At 45.3% G+C, this 25,391-nt stretch overlaps 1 protein-coding gene across 1 annotated transcript in view; it reads left to right on the top strand.

Moving 5' to 3' along the window:
* smpd3 (sphingomyelin phosphodiesterase 3) overlaps positions 1 to 25,391 on the top strand; it is a 182,188-nt gene that overhangs the window by 79,361 nt on the left and 77,436 nt on the right. The window contains exons 3-4 of the mRNA XM_034177160.1: positions 6,183 to 6,428; positions 17,779 to 18,742. Of these exons, the coding sequence (XP_034033051.1) occupies positions 6,183 to 6,428; positions 17,779 to 18,742 (1,210 nt within the window). The remainder of the gene's footprint in view (positions 1 to 6,182; positions 6,429 to 17,778; positions 18,743 to 25,391) is intronic.

Raw genomic sequence — 25,391 nt, 5'->3', positions numbered from 1 at the left:
AACACACAGGGTGGAAACACCACCTCCACCTCTACTCAAAAACAGCACTGTAGGATTGGAATGTGAGTACTTATCCAACCACGTCCAATACGGTCTTCAGCTGACCTAAGCACAAGCAGCAAAGTATTACTTCTCTGAATAACACAACTGGCTGAGTTCGTTACCTCCTTAGTAGAGCGATATCTCGGCAATGAGGTGGAGATGCCGTCCTGCTGATATACCTCCCTGGTGATTGATATCAGCTGTCTCAGGTGATGGGTGACAGCTGTCACACTGGCTACTCCTGTGAGGCGGCAGCGCCCTCAGATGTCTGGAGCCCGCACTCCAGGCAGGGCGCCCTCTGGTGGTGGTGGGCCAGCAGTACCTCCTCTTCAGCGGCCCACACAACAGGACCCCCCCCTCAACGGGCGCCTCCTGGCGCTCGACCAGGCTTGTCCGGGTGGCGGCGGTAGAAGTCGGCCAGGAGGGCCGGGTCCAGGATGAAGCTCTTCTTCACCCAGGAGCGTTCTTCGGGACCGTACCCTTCCCAGTCCACCAGATATTGAAAACCCCGGCCCATCCGTCGGACGTCCAGTAGCCGGCGCACAGTCCAAGCCAGCTCGCCGTCGATGATCCAGGCAGGAGGTAGTGCTGGACCCGGAGCGCAGAGGGGTGAGGTGTGATGTGGTTTGATTCTCGAGACATGGAACACTGGATGAATCCGCAGTGAGGCCGGGAGCTTAAGCCTCACTGCGGCGGGATTGATGACCTTGAGGATCTTAAACGGTCCTATGTACCGGTCCTGTAGTTTCGGGGAGGCCACTTGCAGTGGAATGTCCTTGGTGGACAACCACACTTCCTGCCCAGGACGATACGTAGGAGCCGGGGTCCGCCGCCGGTCTGCATGGGTCTTCACCCTCATCCGGGCCCTCAACAAAGCAGAACGGGCGGCACGCCACACCCGACGGCACTTCCACAGGTGGGCCTGGACCGAGGGCACACCGACCTCTCCCTCAACCACCGGAAACAATGGGGGCTGATACCCCAAACACACCTCAATAGGGGAGAGGCCGGTGGCTGATGACACTTGACTGTTGTGGGCGTACTCGATCCAGGCCAGATGAGTACTCCAGGCCGCCGGGTGCGCGGCTGTCACACAACGTAGCGTCTGCTCCATCTCTTGATTGGCCCGTTCTGCTTGCCCGTTGGTTTGGGGGTGATACCTGGACGAGAGACTGACCGTGGCCCCCAGTTCCCGGCAAAAGCTCCTCCAGACGTGCGAGGAGAACTGGGGACCGCGATCGGAGACGATGTCTGATGGTATCCCATGCAGCCGGACGACGTGGTGGACCAGGAGGTCCGCTGTCTCCTGGGCCGTTGGGAGCTTCGGGAGGGCCACGAAGTGGGCCGCCTTGGAGAATCGGTCCACTATCGTGAGGATGACGGTGTTTCCCTGGGACGGCGGGAGGCCCGTGACAAAATCCAGGCCGATGTGGGACCAGGGGCGATGAGGTACGGGCAGCGGCTGTAGCAAACCCGAGGACTTGCAGTGGTCGGCTTTGCCCCTGGCGCAGGTGGTACAGGCCTGGATATAATCCCAGACGTCGGTCTCCAGGGACGCCCACCAGAAACGCTGCCGGACGACTGCCACGGTTCTTCGCACCCCAGGATGACAGGAGAGCTTAGAACCGTGACAGAAGTCCAGGACCGCAGCCCTTGTCTCTGGTGGGACGTAGAGTCTGTTCTTCGGCCCGGTTCCGGGGTCCGGGTTTCGTGCCAGGGCCTCCCGGACGGTCTTCTCCACGTCCCAGGTGAGGGTGGCCACGATAGTGGACTCCGGGATGATGGGATCCGGGGGATCCGACGACTCCGTTCTGACTTCGTCTTCATGTACCCGGGACAAAGCATCCGATCTTTGATTTTTGGTCCCGGGACGGTAGGTGATCCGGAAGTCAAAACGGCCGAAGAACAGTGACCAGCGGGCTTGCCTGGGATTCAGCCCCTTGGCGGTCCTGATATACTCCAGGTTCCGGTGGTCAGTGAAGACCGTAAATGGCACGGACGTTCCCTCCAACAGATGTCTCCACTCCTCAAGAGCCTCTTTCACCGCAAGGAGTTCTCGATTGCCGACGTCATAGTTCCGTTCGGCCGGGGTCAACCTGCGGGAAAAATAGGCACACGGGTGAAGAACCTTATCGGTCTTCCCGCTCTGGGACAGCACAGCTCCTATCCCTGAGTCCAAGGCGTCCACTTCAACCACTAACTGGTGACTAGGATCGGGCTGCACCAGAACGGGTGCAGACGAGAAGCGCCGTTTCAACTCCTTGAACGCGGCATCGCAACGATCCGACCAGGTGAAGGGAACTTTTGGCGAGGTTAGGGCTGTCAGGGGGCTAACTACCTGACTGTAGCCCTTAATGAACCTCCTGTAGAAATTAGCAAAGCCGAGGAACTGTTGCAGCTTCCTACGGCTTGTGGGTTGGGGCCAGTCTTGGCCGGATCAGGAGCGACGGAGTTGGAGGAGATGATGAACCCCAGGAAGGACAAAGAAGTACGGTGGAACTCACACTTCTCGCCCTTCACAAACAGTCGGTTCTCCAACAACCGCTGCAGGACCTGACGTACATGCTTCACATGGGTCTCAGGGTCCGGAGAAAAGATGAGTATATCGTCCAGGTATACGAAGACGAACCGGTGCAGGAAATCCCGCAAGACATCATTAACCAACGCTTGGAAAGTCGCGGGAGCGTTTGTGAGACCCAACGGCATGACCAGGTACTCAAAGTGACCCAAGGGGGTGTTAAATGCCGTCTTCCACTCGTCTCCCTTCCGGATCCGAACCAGGTGATACGCATTCCTAAGATCAAGCTTGGTGAATACCTTAGCTCCATGCAGGGGCGTGAACACCGAATCCAATAGGGGCAACGGGTATCGGTTGTGAACCGTGATTTCGTTCAGTCCCCTATAATCAATGCATGGACGAAGTCCGCCATCTTTTTTACCCACAAAAAAGAAACCTGCACCCATCGGGGAGGTGGAATTCCGGATCAACCCGGCGGCTAACGAGTCCCGGATGTAGGTCTCCATTGATTCGCGCTCAGGCTGTGAGAGGTTGTACAGCCTGCTGGACGGGAACTCACTGCCCGGAACCAAATCAATGGCACAATCATAAGGACGGTGGGGGGGAAGGGTGAGCGCCAGATCCTCGCTGAACACGTCGACAAGGTCGTGGTACTCCACCAGCACCATCCCCAGATTGGGCGGGACTCTGACCTCCTCCTTAGCCTGGGAGCCGGGAGGAACCGAGGAACCTAAACACACCCGATGGCAGGTCTCGCTCCACTGAACCACTACCCCGGACGGCCAATCGATCCGGGGATTGTGTTTCAACATCCAGGGAAACCCCAAAATCACTCGGGAGGTAGCAGGAGTCACAAAAAACTCGATCTCCTCCCGGTGATTTCCGGACACCACCAGAGTTACAGGTGGTGTCTTATGCGTGATTGGAGGGAGTAGGGAGCCATCTAGTGCTCGCACCTGCACAGGCGAGGTAAGCGCCACCAGAGGGAGCCCTATCTCCCTGGCCCATCTGCTGTCCAACAGATTCCCTTCAGAGCCCGTGTCCACCAGTGCTGGGGCTTTCAGGGTTGATTCCTCATAAAGGATCGTAACTGGGAGCCGTGTGGCAATGTGGGTGTGTCTCACGTGAATGTCTCGGCCCACCCTTAGCCCAGTCTCTAGGGGCGGGCGTTGGTGTTTAACCGCTCGGGGCAGTCTCTCACTTGGTGCTCTGTCGAGCCACAATTAAAACATACTCCGCGGGCCTGCCTCCTCTGTGTATCTGGTGCCCTAAATGTTGCCCTGCTCGTGTCCATAGCTTCGTCAGCAGGGGGAGCTGTAGCCACATGGAGCGCCAGAGCCGTGGAGCGTGGGGAAGGCGGGGCGCGGTCGGAACCGGAAGGGAGAGGGACGGCGCGTGCCCGGCCACGCCCTTCGTCTCGTTCCCGACGACGTTCTTCTAACCGATTGTCTAATCGTATGACAAGATCGATAAGCCCATCTAAATCCCGCGGTTCGTCCTTAGCCACCAGGTGCTCCTTAAGAACCAATGACAGTCCGTTTACAAAGGCGGCGCGGAGGGCAGTGCTATTCCAGCCGGACCTCGCAGCCGCGATGCAGAAGTCGACTGCATAAGCAGCTGCGCTCCGACGCCCCTGTCTCATTGACAGTAGCACTGTTGAAGCGGTTTCTCCTCTATTAGGGTGATCGAACACGGTTCTGAACTCCGTCACAAACCCATCATATGTCTGAAGGAGCCGTGAGTTCTGCTCCCAGAGCGCTGTAGCCCAAGCGCGTGCCTCACCGCGAAGCAGGTTTATTACATAAGCTACCTTGCTAGCATTGGTCGCGTACATAACAGGACGCTGTGCGAAGACGAGCGAACACTGCATAAGGAAATCCGCGCACGTCTCCACACAGCCTCCGTACGGCTCTGGGGGGCTTATGTATGCTTCCGGGGAAGGTGGAAGGGGTCGTTGAACGACCAGTGGAACGTCAATGTTACGCACAGGGTCTATGGGAGGGAGAGCCGCAGCAGCGCCCGGAGGGCGCGCTTCCACCTGCGCGGCGAGAGCCTCCACCCTGCGGTTCAGGAGGACGTTCTGCTCGGTCATCAAATCTAACCGAGTCGTGAAAGCGGTGAGGATCCGCTGCAACTCACCGATTACCCCTCCTGCGGACACCTGCGCGTCCTGTTCTTCCATTGGCCGTTCAACAGCCGGTTGACGCCCCTCGAGATCCATGACGATGGCCGAGATATCCTGTTGTGAAAGTGTAGGTACACGGACCCACAACAGGGGGCGCAAATGAACGGACAATGGAGGAAGTCAAATCACAAAGCTTTACTGTTGTGAACACGCACAACAAACACAACAGATTACAATTATAGCAGTAAGCCGAATTCCAATGGTGTCGTGTGGGCAGGCTCGACGATAGGAGACGTCTGTCCGAGTCGAACCGGAACCATCCGATTTCCTCTGCCACCGAACCCCGGGAATACTGGAGCCGCCAAGTCCCGAACTCCCAGGTGGCCACTGCCTCCGCTCGTCGGATCCGGTACTGCTGGCAAGGAACAGAAACAGTCAGGTGTGGGTGCGGCCGCACCCAGCAACACACAGGGTGGAAACACCACCTCCACCTCTACTCAAAACAGCACTGTAGGATTGGAATGTGAGTACTTATCCAACCACGTCCAATACGGTCTTCAGCTGACCTAAGCACAAGCAACAAAGTATTACTTCTCTGAATAACACAACTGGCTGAGTTCGTTACCTCCTTAGTAGAGCGATATCTCGGCAATGAGGTGGAGATGCCGTCCTGCTGATATACCTCCCTGGTGATTGATATCAGCTGTCTCAGGTGATGGGTGACAGCTGTCACCCTGGCTACTCTTGTGAGGCGGCAGCGCCCTCCGATGTCTGGAGCCCGCACTCCAGGCAGGGCGCCCTCTGGTGGTGGTGGGCCAGCAGTACCTCCTCTTCAGCGGCCCACACAACAGGTCAGACAGCTACTGTATGCCCTGCTTCTTCTTGAGAAGTACTTTTATTTTGAAAGCTCAAAAATTTTGTTTAATTGATCATTTCGTGCCATATTGTGTGCAACATCCACACCTTGAGCATAAAGTCACTGTTTCAGACTCTTCACGGGATTATTATTAATTCTGCTCCCATTTTTGTCCAGACTCCAGTGCCGAAGTTCTGTTATGTGGACTCGCCATGTGTTCATAACAGCTGATTGTAACAGTGAGAGAAAATCACTCTGCACAGGCTGCTTTGACAGATTTCTTTCCGAGAAATGTTTGATTTTTAAGAACATTCTGTGGCTTGGCTCACTCAGACTGCAGCAGGAGAAGCCGATGCTGAGATGAATACAATAGCTGTTCGACAGTCACATTGGTTTTTGATGAGGGGAGCAAGTCCAGATTGTGAACAAGGTTTTTTTTTTCAGTGCAAAGTGTAAATACCTATAAAATATTTTCATTAATTTTTACAGTTTAGACTTAGGATTGTTTTGAGGTTTGTAAAAAGAAGAGACATGAACTTTTTCAAAATTTTCAATCAGTGAGATTTGTGACCAAAGATAAGGTGGGTGCAGTTTGCAGTTTCTTATTCTTCTTGTTTTTAATCATTTCTTTTTGTGTGCAGACCAGACAAGCACCAGGCCGAGCAGGGCGGGGCCTGCTCAGGGGCCATCATGGAGTGGAGGCCCCAAGGCCGAAGTTTCTGCTTCTGCAGTGCCAACGTTTGCCTCCTGCCAGACTCTCTGGCCAGGTTAAACAACCTGTCAGACACCCACAGGAGAGCCCGAGAGGTGGGGAAGAGGATCCGCAATGGTGCCAGCCGACCTCAGATTAAAATTTATGTAGACTCCCCGACCAACACGTCTATCAGGTGACGACAAATTCTCTTTAAAGGGGTTGTCACACAAACCATAAGTGGTGTTGACACAACTTTCACAGTTTCATGTCATATGCCCTCAAATTCTTACAATATCATGACTGTACGTGCAGGATCTTAGCAAGCAAAATGTACGTCTCAAACAGCTCATTTAGACTTCTGTGACATACTGTGTTTCACAGAGGTCCACTTGGTAATGATAAGTCTCACATACATTCAACATTTGTTTGTGGTGGAGGGTGGACTTTTTTCTGGTTCCGGAGCACAGCGGTGTTCTGCTGTATCTGTTAGCTGTTTGAACTGAGCTGTTTGAGTTCTTTGAATTAACAGTCTTTTTCAAGACTTTTTTACTTTTTTTACTTTTTCACCGTGCTCCAACGCCTAAAGAAGACCTCTAACGGTCGAAGCATCGCGACGGAGCTCTTTTATCAGCTAACCTTCATCAGCGTTGGCAAGCTAACTAGCTTGCTAACGCTTTCGTTTTTATTTTTATTTTATTTTTTAGCACTGTTGTCGTGCTGCTCCACAGCCTGCCTAGTGGATTTTTATTTTATTTTAGCACTGTTGTCGTGCGTTACCTGTGCTGCTCCACAGCCTGTTCAGTGGATTTTTATTGTATTTTTTGGCGCTGTTGTCGTGTGTTACCTGTGCTGCTCCACAGCCTGTTCAGTGGATTTTTGTTTTATTTTTTAGCACTGTTGTCGTGTGTTACCTGTGCTGCTCCACAGCCTGTTCAGTGGATTTTTGTTTTATTTTTTACCACTGTTGTCGTGTGTTACCTGTGCTGCTCCACAGCCTGTTCAGTGGATTTTTGTTTTATTTTTTAGCACTGTTGTCGGGTGTTACCTGTGCTGCTCCGCAGCCTGTCCAGTGGATTTTTATTTTATTATTTTATTTTATTTATTTTTTTATTTTTATTTTTTTAGCGCTGTTGTCGTGCGTTACCTGTGCTGCTCCACAGCCTGTCCAGTGGATTTTTATTTTATTTTTTAGCACTGTTGTCGTGCGTTACCTGTGCTGCTCCACAGCCTGTCCAGTGGATTTTGATTTTTATTTTATTTTTTACCACTGTTGTCGTGCGTTACCTGTGCTGCTCCACAGCCTGTCCAGTGGATTTTGATTTTTATTTTATTTTTTTGGGCGCTGTTGTCGTGCGTTACCTGTGCTGCTCCACAGCCTGTCCAGTGGATTTTTATTTAGCGCTGTTGTCGTGCGTTACCTGTGCTGCTCCACAGCCTGTCTAGTGTCGGATTCCCTGTTTGGGAATCCGCTAGCTTAGCGTAGCTACTAGCTCTTAGCCGTTTTAGCATGGCGGCTTCTCCTGTCTCTCCCGTACTTTTCTGCTCTGGGTGTGAAATGTTTAGTTATTCCTCGGCCTCTTTTAGCAGTAACGGTACATGTAATAAGTGCAGCTTATTCGTAGCTTTGGAGGCCAGGCTGGGCGAATTGCAGGCTCGGCTCCGCACCGTGGAAAATTCTACAGCTGGCCAGGCCCCTGTAGTCGGTGCGGACCAAGGTAGCTTAGCCGCCGTTAGTTCCCCCCTGGCAGACCCCGTGCAGTCGGGAAGGCAGGCTGACTGGGTGACTGTGAGGAGGAAGCGTAGCCCTAAACAGAAGCCCCGTGTACACCGTCAACCCGTTCACATCTCTAACCGTTTTTCCCCACTCGACGATACACTCGCCGAGGATCAAACTCTGGTTATTGGCGACTCTGTTTTGAGAAATGTGAAGTTAGCGACACCAGCAACCATTGTCAATTGTCTTCCGGGGGCCAGAGCAGGCGACATCGAAGGACATTTGAAATTGCTGGCTAAGGCTAAGCGTAAATTTGGTAAGATTGTAATTCACGTCGGCAGTAATGACACTCGGTTACGCCAATCGGAGGTCACTAAAATTAACATTGAATCGGTGTGTAACTTTGCAAAAACAATGTCGGACTCTGTTGTTTTCTCTGGGCCCCTCCCCAATCAGACCGGGAGTGACATGTTTAGCCGCATGTTCTCCTTGAATTGCTGGCTGTCTGAGTGGTGTCCAAAAAATGAGGTGGGCTTCATTGATAATTGGCAAAGCTTCTGGGGAAAACCTGGTCTTGTTAGGAGAGACGGCAGCCATCCCACTTTAGAGGGAGCAGCTCTCATTTCTAGAAATCTGGCCAATTTTTTGGGATCCTCCAAACTGTGACTGTCTAGCGTTGGGACCAGGAGGCAGAGCTGTGGTCTTATACACCTCTCTGCAGCTTCTCTCCCCCTGCCATCCCCCTATTACCCCATCCCCGTAGAGACGGTGCCTGCTCCCAGACCACCAATAACTAGCAAAAATCTATTTAAGCATAAAAATTCAAAAAGAAAAAATAATATAGCACCTTCAATTGCACCACAGACTAAAACAGTTAAATGTGGTCTATTAAACATTAGGTCTCTTTCTTCTAAGTCCCTGTTGGTAAATGATATAATAATTGATCAACGTATTGATTTATTCTGCCTAACAGAAACTTGGTTACAGCAGGATGAATATGTTAGTTTAAATGAGTCAACACCCCCGAGTCACACTAACTGTCAGAATGCTCGTAGCACGGGCCGGGGCGGAGGATTAGCAGCAATCTTCCATTCCAGCTTATTAATTAATCAAAAACCTAGACAGAGCTTTAATTCATTTGAAAGCTTGTCTCTTAGTCTTGTCCATCCAAATTGGAAGTCCCAAAAACCAGTTTTATTTGTTATTATCTATCGTCCACCTGGTCGTTACTGTGAGTTTCTCTGTGAATTTTCAGACCTTTTGTCTGACTTAGTGCTTAGCTCAGATAAGATAATTATAGTGGGCGATTTTAACATCCACACAGATGCTGAGAATGACAGCCTCAACACTGCATTTAATCTATTATTAGACTCTATCGGCTTTGCTCAAAAAGTAAATGAGTCCACCCACCACTTTAATCATATTTTAGATCTTGTTCTGACTTATGGTATGGAAATAGAAGACTTAACAGTATTCCCTGAAAACTCCCTTTTGTCTGATCATTTTTTAATAACATTTACATTTACCCTGATGGACTACCCTGCAGTGGGGAATAAGTTTCATTACACTAGAAGTCTTTCAGAAAGCGCTGTAACTAGGTTTAAGGATATGATTCCTTCTTTATGTTCTCTAATGTCATATACCAACACAGAGCAGAGTAGCTACCTAAACTCTGTAAGGGAGTTAGAGTATCTTGTCAATAGTTTTACATCCTCATTGAAGACAACTTTGGATGCTGTAGCTCCTCTGAAAAAGAGAGCTTTAAATCAGAAGTGTCTGACTCCGTGGTATAACTCACAAACTCGTAGCTTAAAGCAGATAACCCGTAAGTTGGAGAGGAAATGGCGTCTCACTAATTTAGAAGATCTTCACTTAGCCTGGAAAAAGAGTTTGTTGCTCTATAAGAAAGCCCTTCGTGAAGCTAGGACATCTTTCTACTCATCACTAATTGAAGAAAATAAGAACAACCCCAGGTTTCTTTTCAGCACTGTAGCCAGGCTGACAAAGAGTCAGAGCTCTATTGAGCTGAGTATTCCATTAACTTTAACTAGTAATGACTTCATGACTTTCTTTGCTAACAAAATTTTGACTATTAGAGAAAAAATTACTCATAACCATCCCAAAGATGTATCGTTATCTTTGGCTGCTTTCAGTGATGCCGGTATTTGGTTAGACTCTTTCTCTCCGATTGTTCTGTCTGAGTTATTTTCATTAGTTACTTCATCCAAACCATCAACATGCTTATTAGACCCCATTCCTGCCAGGCTGCTCAAGGAAGTCCTACCATTATTTAATGCTTCAATCTTAAATATGATCAATCTATCTTTGTTAGTTGGTTATGTACCACAGGCCTTTAAGGTGGCAGTAATTAAACCATTACTTAAAAAGCCATCACTTGACCCAGCTATCTTAGCTAATTATAGGCCAATCTCCAACCTTCCTTTTCTCTCAAAGATTCTTGAGAGGGTAGTTGTAAAACAGCTAACTGATCACCTGCAGAGGAATGGTCTATTTGAAGAGTTTCAGTCAGGTTTTAGAATTCATCATAGTACAGAAACAGCATTAGTGAAGGTTACAAATGATCTTCTTATGGCTTCGGACAGTGGACTTATCTCTGTGCTTGTTCTGTTGGACCTCAGTGCTGCTTTTGATACTGTTGACCATAAAATTTTATTACAGAGATTAGAGCATGTCATAGGTATTAAAGGCATTGCGCTGCGGTGGTTTGAATCATATTTGTCTAATAGATTACAGTTTGTTCATGTAAATGGGGAATCTTCTTCACAGACTAAAGTTAATTATGGAGTTCCACAAGGTTCTGTGCTAGGACCAATTTTATTCACTTTATACATGCTTCCCTTGGGCAGTATTATTAGACGGTATTGCTTAAATTTTCATTGTTACGCAGATGATACCCAGCTTTATCTATCCATGAAGCCAGAGGATACGCACCAATTAGCTAAACTGCAGGATTGTCTTACAGACATAAAGACATGGATGACCTCTAATTTCCTGCTTTTAAACTCAGATAAAACTGAAGTTATTGTACTTGGCCCCACAAATCTTAGAAGCATGGTGTCTAACCAGATCGTTACTCTGGATGGCATTTCCCTGATCTCTAGTAATACTGTGAGAAATCTTGGAGTTATTTTTGATCAGGATATGTCATTCAAAGCGCATATTAAACAAATATGTAGGACTGCCTTTTTGCATTTGCGCAATATCTCTAAAATCAGAAAGGTCTTGTCTCAGAGTGATGCTGAAAAACTAATTCATGCATTTGTTTCCTCTAGGCTGGACTATTGTAATTCATTATTATCAGGTTGTCCTAAAAGTTCCCTAAAAAGCCTTCAGTTGGTTCAGAATGCTGCAGCTAGAGTACTGACGGGGACTAGCAGGAGAGAGCATATCTCACCCGTGTTGGCCTCCCTTCATTGGCTTCCTGTTAATGCTAGAATAGAATTTAAAATTCTTCTTCTTACTTATAAGGTTTTGAATAATCAGGTCCCATCTTATCTTAGGGACCTCGTAGTACCATATTACCCCATTAGAGCGCTTCGCTCTCAGACTGCGGGCTTACTTGTAGTTCCTAGGGTTTGTAAGAGTAGAATGGGAGGCAGAGCCTTCAGCTTTCAGGCTCCTCTCCTGTGGAACCAGCTCCCAATTCAGATCAGGGAGACAGATACCCTCTCTACTTTTAAGATTAGGCTTAAAACTTTCCTTTTCGCTAAGGCTTATAGTTAGGGCTGGATCGGGTGACCCTGGACCATCCCTTGGTTATGTTGCTTTAGACGTAGACTGTGTTTCATAATTATTGTATGGCCTTGCCTTGCAATGTGGAGCGCCTTGGGGCAACTGTTTGTTGTGATTTGGCGCTATACAAGAAAAAAGTTGATTGATTGATTGATTGATTTGGAGATGGTGTGCCACAAGGAAGCTTTCTTGGTCCCTTGTTTTTCTAACTCTATATGTTACATCAACAGAAAATTCAGTGTTAATGTTCATGTGTATACTGATGACACAGTTATACATTTCCAGTGATTAAAGTAGTCTGCACTCACTCACTTCCTGTCTGTCTGTAATCAGGAAATGGATGAGTAGCATTTTATTGAAGATTAATGAAGATTTCTGCTTGAATCTAAGGCCAAAAATAAAAGATGCATTAGCCAAAAATGTTAGACCACTTGTGCTTCAAATTAAAAAGTAACCAGTGTCACGATTATTTTATGCACAGATGCCACTTTAAATTCTAGAAAACAGTCATTTTCCACCTTCAAGCATCACTAAAGTGCATCTTCAACATGCTTTTTTCTTCAGCAAGTTAATCTAAATCTGTTTTTAAAAGAAAAGAGAGAACTGAAACACTACAAGTTATTCAGGCTGCCAAACTGAACAAAAACCAAGCAGAGAGAACAAACATCTCCTGTGTCAGCTTAACTTCACCAACTGCCAGTGAAAATCAGAATAGATTTTAAAGTGTTTTTATCGGTGTGGAAGGCCTTGAATAACCGAAGGCTCTCTCATGGATTAAGTGCCTTCACTGTTACTCACGTCAATGCGAATTTGGTGAATTTGACAATACAAAGTCGATGAAGCTGCTTTTTGTGACTCCTTAACGGTGGAAGAACCTCCCCAGTGACATCAGAGAGGTGGGTTCAGTGAACGCATCAAATAAACAACCAAAGACACATCTCTTCCCTTCAGCTTTTAATCTTTCTTTCAAGATTAAACTTTTTTTTATTTACTCCTTCTGTTGTCTTGTTTAATTGTGTTTCTTTAAATCTTAATATATTTAACTTCTTTTAGAATCATTTAATCATTAGAGTCATTTAATTCATTATTTTGGTGTAAAGCACTATGGGTCGCATTTCTCATATAGAAGGTGCTATAATAAAACATTACCTTTATTATTATTATTAATATGTATATGTCACGGACATGAGCGAGCAAAGCTCTTTAGCATCTCACCATGTCATTTAGGTCCTTCAGACTTTTTTTGAGTAAATGCTTCAGGAGAGCATTAGCATGACTAAAACCTGTCAGCTTCTGCGGGGCGGGGGAGCAGACCCCTGCCTTTTTAAGCATTTTTCTTTTTTGCCTTTCAGCTTCGGGGGGGGCTTCACCCCACAGACCCCCCCAATTACAGCCCTCTTAACCCCCTGCCACGTTAAGCATTTTTTTATGTAGATGTAAATTAATATTCAAAGTTTTCAGCTAGTTGACGGTAGGGCTGCACAATATGGCCAAATTATCATATGTCAATATTGTCATATCAATATGATATACGATATGACTATGATTTTAGCAACAATGAAAATTAAACATTCTTAAACAAAACAGTAATAATACCACATTCATTTTGCACTCATCATAAGGTTAGGATACTGTGCCCTCCAAAGGTATTGGAACACTTTGGATTTCACACATTTTAATTTGTTTATGCCATTTCAAATACAAGAAATGCAAAAAATATTAGGAATAAAAATTTCTAAAATTATCTTCCTCAAACTCAAACTGAAAGCAAATCTCTAAAACCTGATAAAACCTGTAATTAATAATCAATGTTATTGCCAGTTTTCTTCAGACAAGTTAGGGGATGGAAACATGAACATTTCCAAGTCACTGAATATGTCTTGGACTTTATTTACATCAATTATGAAGAAATACAAAAGTTTCTTTTGTATTTCTTTTTTGTACCAAAACATCAAATCTAGGCTCTCATCTCAAATGTACTTTCTGTCAAATTATAGCTGAACTTTCAGGTCTTCTTAAGAAAATCTTCCTCTAAACCACTTCATCAGGAAGCTAGATTGTATATTTTTAATTAATTTATTTCAAGTTGTAGACATTTACTTTCAGTTTGAGTTTAAGGAAGATAACTTCGGATTTATTTATTTATTTGTATTTGAAATGGCGTAAAAAAAAATTAAAATGTGTGAAATACTAAGTGTTCCAATACTTTTGAGTACAGTTGAGAAACACTCCATGGCATATCAAATCAAATCAAATCAATGTTATTTATATTGAGCCAAATCACAACAAACAGTTGCCCCAAGGTGCTTTACATTGTAAGGCAAAAGCCATACAATAATTACAGAAAAATCCCAACGGTCAAAACGACCCCCTGTGAGCAAGCACTTGGCGACAGTGGGAAGGAAAAACTCCCTTTTAACAGGAAGAAACCTCCAGCAGAACCAGGCTCAGGGAGGGGCAGTCTTCTGCTGGGACTGGTTGGGGCTGAGGGAGAGAACCAGGAAAAAGACATGCTGTGGAGGGGAGCAGAGATCAATCACTAATGATTAAATGCAGAGTGGTGCATACAGAGCAAAAATAGAAAGAAACAGTGCATCATGGGAACCCCCCAGCAGTCTAAGTCTATAGCAGCATAACTAAGGGATGGTTCAGGGTCACCTGATCCAGCCCTAACTATAAGCTTTAGCAAAAAGGAAAGTTTTAAGCCTAATCTTAAAAGTAGAGAGGGTGTCTGTCTCCCTGATCTGAATTGGGAGCTGGTTCCAGAGGAGAGGAGCCTGAAAGCTGAAGGCTCTGCCTCCCATTCTACTCTTACAAACCCTAGGAACTACAAGTAAGCCTGCAGTCTGAGAGCGAAGCGCTCTATTGGGGTGATATGGTACTATGAGGTCCCTAAGATAAGATGGGACCTGATTATTCAAAACCTTATAAGTAAGAAGAAGAAATTTAAATTCTATTCTAGAATTAACAGGAAGCCAATGAAGAGAGGCCAATATGGGTGAGATATGCTCTCTCCTTCTAGTCCCTGTCAGTACTCTAGCTGCAGCATTTTGAATTAACTGAAGGCTTTTCAGGGAACTTTTAGGACAACCTGATAATAATGAATTACAATAGTCCAGCCTAGAGGAAATAAATGCATGAATTAGTTTTTCAGCATCACTCTGAGACAAGACCTTTCTAATTTTAGAGATATTGCGTAAATGCAAAAAAGCAGTCCTACATATTTGTTTAATATGCGCTTTGAATGACATATCCTGATCAAAAATGACTCCAAGATTTCTCACAGTATTACTAGAGGTCAGGGTAATGCCATCCAGAGTAAGGATCTGGTTAGACACCATGTTTCTAAGATTTGTGGGGCCAAGTACAATAACTTCTGTTTTATCTGAGTTTAAAAGCAGGAAATTAGAGGTCATCCATGTCTTTATGTCTGTAAGACAGTCCTGCAGTTTAGCTAATTGTTGTGTGTCCTCTGGCTTCATGGATAGATAAAGTTGGGTATCAAATGCGTAACAATGAAAATTTAAGCAATGCCGTCTAATAATACTGCCTAAGGGAAGCATGTATAAAGTGAATAAAATTGGTCCTAGCACAGAACCTTGTGGAACTCCATAATTAACCTTAGTCTGTGAAGAAGATTCCCCATTTACATGAACAAATTGTAATCTATTAGATAAATATGATTCAAACCACCGCAGCGCAGTGCCTTTAATACCTATGGCATGCTCTAATCTCTGTAATAAAATTTTATGGTCAACAGTATCAAAAGCAGCACTGAGGTCTAACAGAACAAGCACAGAGATGAGTCCACTGTCTGAGGCCATAAGAAGATCATTTGTAACCTTCACTAATGCTGTTTCTGTACTATGATGAATTCTAAAACCTGACTGAAACTCTTCAAATAGACCATTCCTCTGCAGATGATCAGTTAGCTGTTTTACAACTACCCTTTCAAGAATTTTTGAGAGAAAAGGAAGGTTGGAGATCGGCCTATAATTAGCTAAGATAGCTGGGTCAAGTGATGGCTTTTTAAGTAATGGTTTAATTACTGCCACCTTAAAAGCCTGTGGTACATAGCCAACTAATAAAGATAGATTGATCATATTTAAGATTGAAGCATTAAATAATGGTAGGGCTTCCTTGAGCAGCCTGGTAGGAATGGGGTCTAATAGACATGTTGATGGTTTGGATGAAGTAACTAATGAAAATAACTCAGACAGAACAATCTGAGAGAAAGAGTCTAACCATATGTGTATTTTTAAGTGAAATGTATCATCCTGGTGTCACTCAGACGGCAAATTAAGAGGTTATTTAATCAACAGCTGCCTGCTCGTTTAAAAATCATTGGAAAAACACGTATATATAAAACAACCCAAATTAAAGGAGAAATGCCGCTTTTAACAACCTGGACCTCATTTCTGGCATAAAATACAGTGATTTATTACTCACCAATATAACTTTGGTGTCATTATTAGTCCACGGTTCAAACAACATGTTCAAATCTGAGTCAGACATTTTTTCTTCTTCTACTAAGGTGGATTAGAACTTTTTGTGGCACACAGCACCAACTACTGTACAGGAGGAACCTAGCAGTCAATATGACTCACTGATTTCAAAATGCAGCTCTTTTCAACTAGACGTGGAGTGCTGTGACATGTCAATCATCTGGGTCCAATCAGTTTTCAGGGGAGTCCATTGCAGCCCTGGCCTCCACTCTAGCTCCACCCATGCCAGGAAGTGTTCAACATTTAACATTTCCTGTTTCACTGTGGACTCAAAATTTGGCACTTTCTGTTTCAATGTGAACTTGCCACTGGATTCCTGTGAGATTCCATGAGACCTCGTCTGTCAATCCAGGAAGTGTTTGACATTTGACATTTCCTGTTTCACTGTGGACTCAAAATTTGGCACTTCCTGTTTGGGACACAGTGTACCATGAGCGAGCTTCACACCGGAGCGCGTCGCTTCGCTCACATTATTGTTGGGTGGTGGACAAGCAGTTAACCCACCCCGGCCCATTCTCCATGTAATGTCGAGTTGCATCAGGAAGGATATCAGGTGTAAAAAGTGCCAAATCGAGATGCAAATCCACCTTGGATCTCGAGTGAAACAAGGGAGATGCTGAAGGAACTTATTATTATGATGATGGATGGCACAGTCTCAATTCTTCATGTCTGATACGATACCAATACTAGAACCTAGGTATCTGCTGATACAAATACCAATCAGATACCTTTTGCCTTGATGCAAAACAACTAACCTATTAACAGAGTTGGGTAGGATTACAAGTGGTTAGGCCCATATTTAGTATGAAGGGCATCATTTTCAGTAATTGTTTTTAAAGTAATCCAAAATAATCCAAATTTGTTGTATTTTGTATTGAATAACTGATAACATTTCAAAGAAATCCTACCTAACTGTGTCTGTTAATAAATGCATTTGTCTGGATGTTCTTTCTGACCTAGCCAACAAACACAACATCAATCCAGACTGTGAAACAAATGCTCTACTCCCCTAAAGGAATATATGCACAGCCCGCAACACGATTACCGCTCTGGTGACGTGGCAAAGAAGAGAACACTGGACAAACTGCTGGACATAGATGATGCCAGTCACGCTCTGCACATCGTCATCAGCAACCAGAGAAGCCTCTTCAGCCACAGACTGCTCCTTCCCAAGTGCAGGACCAACAGAGTGAAAAACTCCTTTGTCCCTCAGGCCATCAGACTGTACAACTCCTCACTCAGGGGGAGGAGGAGTAACAGGAAGACAGAGGATGGGAACGAGAGGAACAGTAATAGCCAGCAAATCAGTATTGATCAGTATGTCTGGTATTTATATTTGTGTATTTATATTTGCAAATTGTTTTTTTTACTTCTACTTTTGATATTCTAATCTAAAAAACCTGAAGAAGATTCTGTTTGATTTTGTTTAATCCGATCTAGTAAATTTGACCATTATTGGGCCAACATGTATCTGAAATACTGGCTCCTGCACCTCTAATTATTATTTTTAGTAGTATTATTATATCTTTTTCTATTCTTTTTCTGTTTATCTTTTCTGTTTCAAACATCAGTGCGGCATCTTTCAGCAGCTTGGCCACAGGTTTCCGACGTACCTCATCTCTGGACCAGCGACCAGACCAAACACACACCACCAACGGCCTTGCCGACGCTGAAACCGAACCCCTCACCGAGTGCCCTGTTCACCCCTCAGGTACCATCAACTGCCCCGGCCACCCTGCCGCAGGTGACCAGGGATCTTCTGAATGCCCCCTTCACCCAAATGGAGCAGATTCTTCATCAGACTGCCCGCTCCACCCCAGTGGAACCAGTAACAGCTCAGACTGTCCTGTTCACACCTCAGGAGAGGCTTCAGACTGCCCCATGCATTCCACACGAGCTGCCAGTGGCTCCGGGCACCACGACTGCCCCACACAGGGAGAGGAGGGCCAACCAAAACCTTCCCCAGACTGCCCACTTCACACCTCAGGGGTTCAAATAAGCATCAGTGCACCAGATACAGAACCCCAGGAGGAAGAGGATGAAACGGGGAACAGTCGGCCCAGGGAGCCGGCAGGAGGAGATTCCGGAAGCATGACCGCCTCCAGGGAGTCTCTTGCCCGTTACCATGGAGCTGGATGTGATGTAGGAGGGGGCATATCCTCCAACAACACCCTCTCACACGTCCCACGCACATCAATCTTTAAGCGTCTGGGACGCAAACGTCGCCACGGAGATGAAGCCTTTGATCATGAGATTTCTGCCTTTTTCCCTGCCAACTTGGACTTCCTGGCTCTACAGGAAGTGTTTGACCATGGCTCAACAACTAGATTGCGGCAGCAGCTGCACCGCTACTTCCCATATGTGCTTAGCGATGTTGGGCGGTACGGCTGGAAAGGTTGCTGCTCCAGGTTCAAGTTCCTGAACAGTGGGCTGCTGTTGGCCAGCCGCTACCCCATCCTGGATGCTCGGTATGAGTGCTACCCCAACGGGAGAGGGGAGGACACCATGGCAGCAAAGGGAGCACTCTTTGCCAAGGTCAGATGTTTTCTTTTACTTGTCCGTGTTTTTAAAGTACTGGTGGGTTTTTAGGTCTAAAATTGTCTCAGTGAGGTGTTGTGCCACCCAAACCACCTTTGCATTGATTGAACAAATCTCTGGAACTCTACTGAAGGGACCGAACACCATTCTTCCAACACATGAGGGAATCATTTGGTATTGTAATGAAGGTGAAGGACAACACTGTCTAATATGTCAGTCTGAAATGTCCCATATGATGGTGTTCTGTATGGCTTACTTCTTCATGACGATTGCAATGACCACAGCTTGTGATTCACATCATTTTCATACTCATCAAATCTTTCAGTGACCCTTCATAGCCTATTAAAGGGTCATTTGTTGTGTTTCTCCATTCGTTTTTTTCAGGTTTTTCCAGGCAGCAGCTGGTGGTGCTGATAAATTAAGCCAATGTAAAAGTACCAAATCATGCAGTTCCTTGAATGGCCACTTGAGGCTTTCTCCAAAACTGAGTCAATCACCATAGAAGCTCATGTTAAAATATCCCAATTTACAGAAAAAATTTACAGTTTTGGTCTCTATAGAAAATGTAACTATTCATGACAACTGCATGAGTGGTGAATTTTTATAAAACACACGTTTAAGCTATTTTAAGGCATAAAGTAGGGGCTTGATCATTTTGGGTGACAATTATTGTGCCCGTTGCCACTACTACCATCGGCCACTTGTAGTTTCCACTAGCAGAGGATGCTAGCTGCTATGGACTTGACCATATTTGTCCTTTCTGAGCATTTTATTACAAATATAAAAGATCAAATGGCTTGCTTGCATTAATTATCGTAACTGACCATCTAAGAAGTCTGTGCTCCAGCATTTACATAGAGTGAAATAGTATTTTTCAACTTGTATGTTAGCACTTTGCACACTAGGTAGCAGCTATTGATAGCATGGTGACTTTAGCTACATTAATAGTGCCACAGTTACTGCAGCAGTATATTGGTCATAGTTTAATACTGCAAAAATATGCTTCTGTGTAGGCTGTCAGTTGTCCAGGTGGTTTCCATAGTACAGAAGCTTGAATCTTCGACTGAACTGGGTTGCTTGACGCGAGGACATTTCGCTTCAAATCGCAAGGGTCAAGACAGAAGTCAGACTACCAGAGCAATAACTTTAGCTGAGGAAGCTTCTGCAATTTGAAGCGAAACGTCCTCGCGTCAAGCAACCCAGTCCAGTCGAAGATTCAAGCTTCTCTACTCTGCAAAAATATGCATTAATCAAACACCCAAATCAGAGTTATTCTTTTAGCCTTACCTTGTTTGGTGAACAAGAAATTCAGTCACCCCGCCCAGGTCACACTGGTCTTGCCCATGCTCCACCTCTGTACCCATTGATGGGTTGGCTCGGAGTGAGGTGGAATTAAGCATGGCCAAGAATGGAAACATTTGGAGCCGCCCCAAACCCGCTCTTCAGTAAACCTATAAGTGACATCACGGCGGGTTTAGTTCACGCTCCGGTATCCAGTGACAAGCATCAGCACCAACAGGCCTCACTGCCTGTGTTAGACTCGCTTCTTCTTTCTATCAAGAATGAACAGCAGTGAATATAAACCGAGGTACCCTGAAGCTTTGAGTGACTGGATTTTATAATGTCAGAATCAATCTTTCTAGTCTTATTCAGGATGTATGTACATAGAGAAAGTTTCGTGTTTTTTTTATTCTAATCTTGTTTCATTTCAAACAGAAGTGAATTAAATCTAAATGTCACTGTCGCTCTAATTATTTCCCTTTCCGACAGCAGAAATGTGTCACAGCTCCAACAGCCGAAAGCTATTCTTGTTGCGTGTGTCACACTCGTGTGGAACTTTGCCAAGGCAGTAATTGAATCAGCCTAATAAGTCCATTTATAATAAACTGACTTTTTGCACGTTTGTGAGAAAGCCTTTAGATGGAGAGACGGGAACCTTTAACGTGACCTGCCGTTTGTCTGTAGTAATCATCGTGTAGCTCGCTGGCATCGGGTGATAAACACATCAACATCCAGATTCTTGCATCTCTCAGACCATCACCTTCAATATTACATCACCAACCGAGTGTGTGTCTGCTTGTGGAGGCTAAAACTCTGAGAAATTACATGGAGAGATGCTCCTTTAGTCAACAAAGAATTGAGAATGCATTTTTATATTGGTCTGATTCTGCCTCAACATTTTTTTCTTTTATCTCTTTCTGCAGTTTATTTCACGTTGTGAGACAGTTTTTCATTTTCTCTTATAGTCCATGGGCCAAGCAGGTTTTCAGTACCACTTAAGGGAAAAAAAAAAACGACACTTTGAATCCAGCCTCACTGTATCATGGCCTACACAAAAATGTATGATAGCCATCCCAGGGTGGTAGCTGTAGCCAGGTAGGGGTCAATGAAGAATCAAACTTTAAAAATGCTCCAGTCTTGTTGAAAACTATATCACATTACTTGTCTGATCATAATGATTCCAAAAAGGTATAGTTTGGACTATCTATGATGGAATGTTCTGGAGTTATGGGGTCAAAACAGCAAAAATGGTGACAAAGGTCAATTTCAGTCTGTACAGGGGTCAAATATTAAAGTTGATCCAATTTCAGTAAAAAAAAATGTGCAAATTATTGTTTGGGTTAATAGGGTTCTAAAAAGGAATAGTTTGCACCATCTGTCGTGCTTAGTTTTCATGTTACAGGGTAACATATGTCACATGTCATAGAATTCAATGCAAGTTGACCTTGTTTGACCTTTACTTTGGAGACCAAACATTCAACACAGTCAAAACTATTGCATTTATTGATCCTTTTATTTCAACCAATAATTTGCATCATTTTTTGCTGAAATTGGAGCAACTTCCTGTACAAACTGAAACTGACCTTTGTCACCATTTTTGCCTTTTTTACCCCATAACTCCAGAACATTCTAGACTAGACTCTTTCTCTCCAATTGTTCTGAGTTATTTTCATTAGTTACTTCCTCCAAACCATCAACATGTCTATTAGACCCCATTCCTACCAGGCTGCTCAAGGAAGCCCTACCATTAATTAATGCTTTGATCTTAAATATGATCAATCTGTCACTCCCAGTGGCTCCGGCGCCCTCTCGTGCTTGAAGCCCGCACTCCAAGCAGGGCACCATCTGGTGGTGGTGGGCCAGCAGTACCTCCTCTTCAGCGGCCCACACAACAACCGTGTCCTTATTGTTGCACATACGAGACACCGAGTTCCATCAGCGTAACTGAAGGTTATAGCAGCGCTCGTGTTTTCTTCTGTCCTGATAATCCTGGCCAGCTGTGCTCGCTCTTCTTTCCTCGCCTCTCTTCCTCCTCTAGACTTCCTGGCAGCAAAGCAGCGTCTTCATGTGAACCCTCACTTCCCCTCTGTGAACGTCTGGTCATTCGCCGTCATTACCACTCGACACTCCGGCTCATTTTACCGCCAGCTGGGCTGCACCTCATTAGACGTGGTTCAATTCGTCTACCTGATTTTCCTGCTGTGTCTCTCATCTGGCTGTGTTTGTTCTTTCATGTCAAACACAAGTAAGGATGCTCCATCAGAAGTTGTTGCTGAAGTGATGATCTTGAAAACCTCCCTTTTATATTTGTTGCCTGCCCTCCAGAAAGGGGGGGGCATTAAATTAAAACTGGTTCATTTCATGTAAGCGTTGACCACACCCCTTCTCGCGGCAATAATTCAACAAGGCTTCCAGGTGTGACATTCATATTGGATACACATGTTCCCTGGACCAAAATCTTGGATGGGTTCACACATGAGTGTTCTGTGACCCTTGTGACCTCTGTGACCCTTGTTCGTAGTAGGTAACAGTCAAAACCTTGTCACCATGATAATTCATCAGCACTTCCAGGTGTTGCTGTCAACATCAGATACACATACTATCTAGGTCAAAATTTTTGGCAGGCTTGCACATGAGTGCTCTCTCACCTCTGTGACCTTTGTGGCCTCATTAAAAGTAGGTCACAGTCAAAACCTTGTTGCTGCGATATCTCATCAACGCTTCAATGTACTGTATTGCTTTCAGAAAGGCCCCTTCACACATAATGCAAAGTTTGGACAAAGTGCACACTTAGTGCGCATGATGCAGGAACTGTGTGCAAACCATGTAATGTCATCCCTGCCTCCAGCGCCTCGTACACTTGTTGCGACAACTATTTGCGCACACCAGTGGCTGAAAGACAAAGTGTGCGCTGTGCGAGACCATTGCACCCTCTTGCAAATTCCAGGTGACACGCACAAACATCTAACATCGCTCGCATTGCACTTAGAAAATGTGTGGCCAGTCGTGCTCTTCACACGACAGCAGACTGCACACGACCACTGTCATACTGGCAGAGAAATTTGTCTAAGTTCCCCACAAGTGTGGCTTTGGTGTGTGCGCTGAGAACTGGCAGGAGGTGTGGCTATGACAGAAGCGGCTGTGGTGATCTGTCACTCTGGACATCCTAGCTAGACAACACCTACTGTGTTTGGACAGACATGGACTAACAACTGTCCAGTGTGAGGTGCTTGTGTCTGATTGCTGTACTTTCTTTTCTTTATTGTTTATTTGATGAGGACAATGCACATTAATGAACACTTTGTACATTTTCATGCCTTAGTGTAAATATGCCAGATTTAGCTACATACTTACGTGGATATAAATAAAAAATATATCGCCGTGGCGACAAGCTACAGCAAGTGAGCACGGAGCGGACAATGACAGCCTGCCAGGTTGAAAAGGACCGTCAGATCAGAACAAGCAGCGGGCGATCTGACCGTCACGTCTCCCACGTGAGCTCTGTTCCACATGACGCGGTGTCTGTGCTGCGGTGCGCCATCCACAAGACGCGTGTCAGGCAGTTGTTATAGACATTCCACATAAGCGTCACGGTCATGTGGTGCACCTCGCACTGTTCCTGCTTGAAAGACACCATCGTGTGCACAAACTCTCGCACAGGCTTGTGCACACCTGCTCATCGGCATGACGTTTCGTCGTGCGCAAATTTGAACTGTTTCGCGCTGTTTTACTGTTTTCGACCAGACGTCGACCAAACTTCGCACTATGTGTGAGGAGGCCCTAAAGGATGCACATGATCTCCGGACCACCATCACGGATAAGTTGGCAGCAGTCCTCTGTGACCCTTGTGACCTCTGTGATCCTTGTGACCTTTTTCAAAACAGGGCTCATGACTGCTAAGGGCCCAAAATAATTTTTACCCGAGGCCAAAATATGACCATCATGTGTTGCGAAGACTTTGCGTCCATCCGTCCACCTGTCTGTGCTCAGCATAACTCCAGTCCTGTTACTGCCAGGGCCTTCAAAATCACAGGGAGCATTCTTGGAACACAGACCTTGGACAAGTTCAAAGATGGGGTCTAAGGGGACAAAACGTCACATTCTTTCTACACACTCTTTCATTGATTACATGCTCATACGGCCGAGGGTATTGTAGCATTGCGTTATATTTTATCTTAAATTATTAACCTGTCAGGGTGGTGCGGTGTGGCTTAGCAGTTGGCACTGTTGTCTCACAGCCAGACGCTCCTGGGATTGCCACCCTAATGGTCCTTTTCTGTGTGGAGTTTACATGTTCTCCCTGTGTTTGCGTGTTTTCCCTTTGGGTGGTCCGGCTTCCTCCCACTTCCAAAGACATGTAGGTTCGGTGATTCAGTCTAAATTGGCTGTAGGTGTGAGTGAGCATGTGATTGAGTTTGTCTGTGTAAATGTTGACTGACAGTATGTCCAGGGGAACCCCACCTTTCACCCGGTGACCACTGAGATGGGCTCTATCCCCCCATCACCCTTATTTGGAATAAGTGGGTTTAGAAAATGAATGAATGAATGAATGAAAAGCAAGTTATTCTCTGTGTTAGATGCTTTCTGAAGCACAGTGACTCCAGTTGTATTGAAGTGACAGTCATCTGTCTCCATGGCCTTAATGCAGAATGAATCACAGAGTTTTGTATTATTATTTAATTGTTAATGTTAAGAAATTATTACTACTAGAATTGTGTTTAAACTGTAAAGATGGCCTTGAGCACATTTCTTTTCTACAAGATTTTGCATGCATGTCTGCACACATATTTTCATATACATATTTTCAGGGTTAACGGGGCCCAATGTGACACCTCTACATGGAGCCCCAAATCCCAGGTGATGGCCCTGCAGACACGGGTTCACTGTGTGCTGAATTTGCACGATACTTACAAATATGTTTGTATATTTCTGACCCATGAACTGGAATTTCAGAGTCAGGCTTGTTTTCTTCCACATGGTAGAAGTCATTGCTTTGTAAAATGGATATGCAATGTTTACCTAGTGAGCATGAGCAGGTCAACACCATAAATCTACTTTAACGCTCCTGACAGAGGGAAAGAGAGAGAGTAATTCAAAAAATGTTATCCCAGAGAGAGCCTGCACTAGCTCAGTAATTAAAGCTGTACTGTCACAACATGTATCCCCTCTTATGATTATTTGAAGCTGCTAAGTGTTGATGAGTCGAATCCTGTCTTTGCGTTTGTGCATCTAAATACAGTCTGAATTCATTACGAGAGATTATGCACCAGAACAGGGACACATTCAATCTGGATGGAATCAGAAGGAAGCAAATGGCGGAATTCCCCAAATCCACCTCTGACCTATAATGACCTTTATCCACGAT

Source organism: Thalassophryne amazonica, chromosome 8, assembly GCF_902500255.1.
Source record: "Thalassophryne amazonica chromosome 8, fThaAma1.1, whole genome shotgun sequence".
Classification (NCBI taxonomy): domain Eukaryota; kingdom Metazoa; phylum Chordata; class Actinopteri; order Batrachoidiformes; family Batrachoididae; genus Thalassophryne; species Thalassophryne amazonica.
Note: the sequence above shows the minus strand (reverse complement) of the source record. Positions and strands in the feature narration are given on the sequence as shown.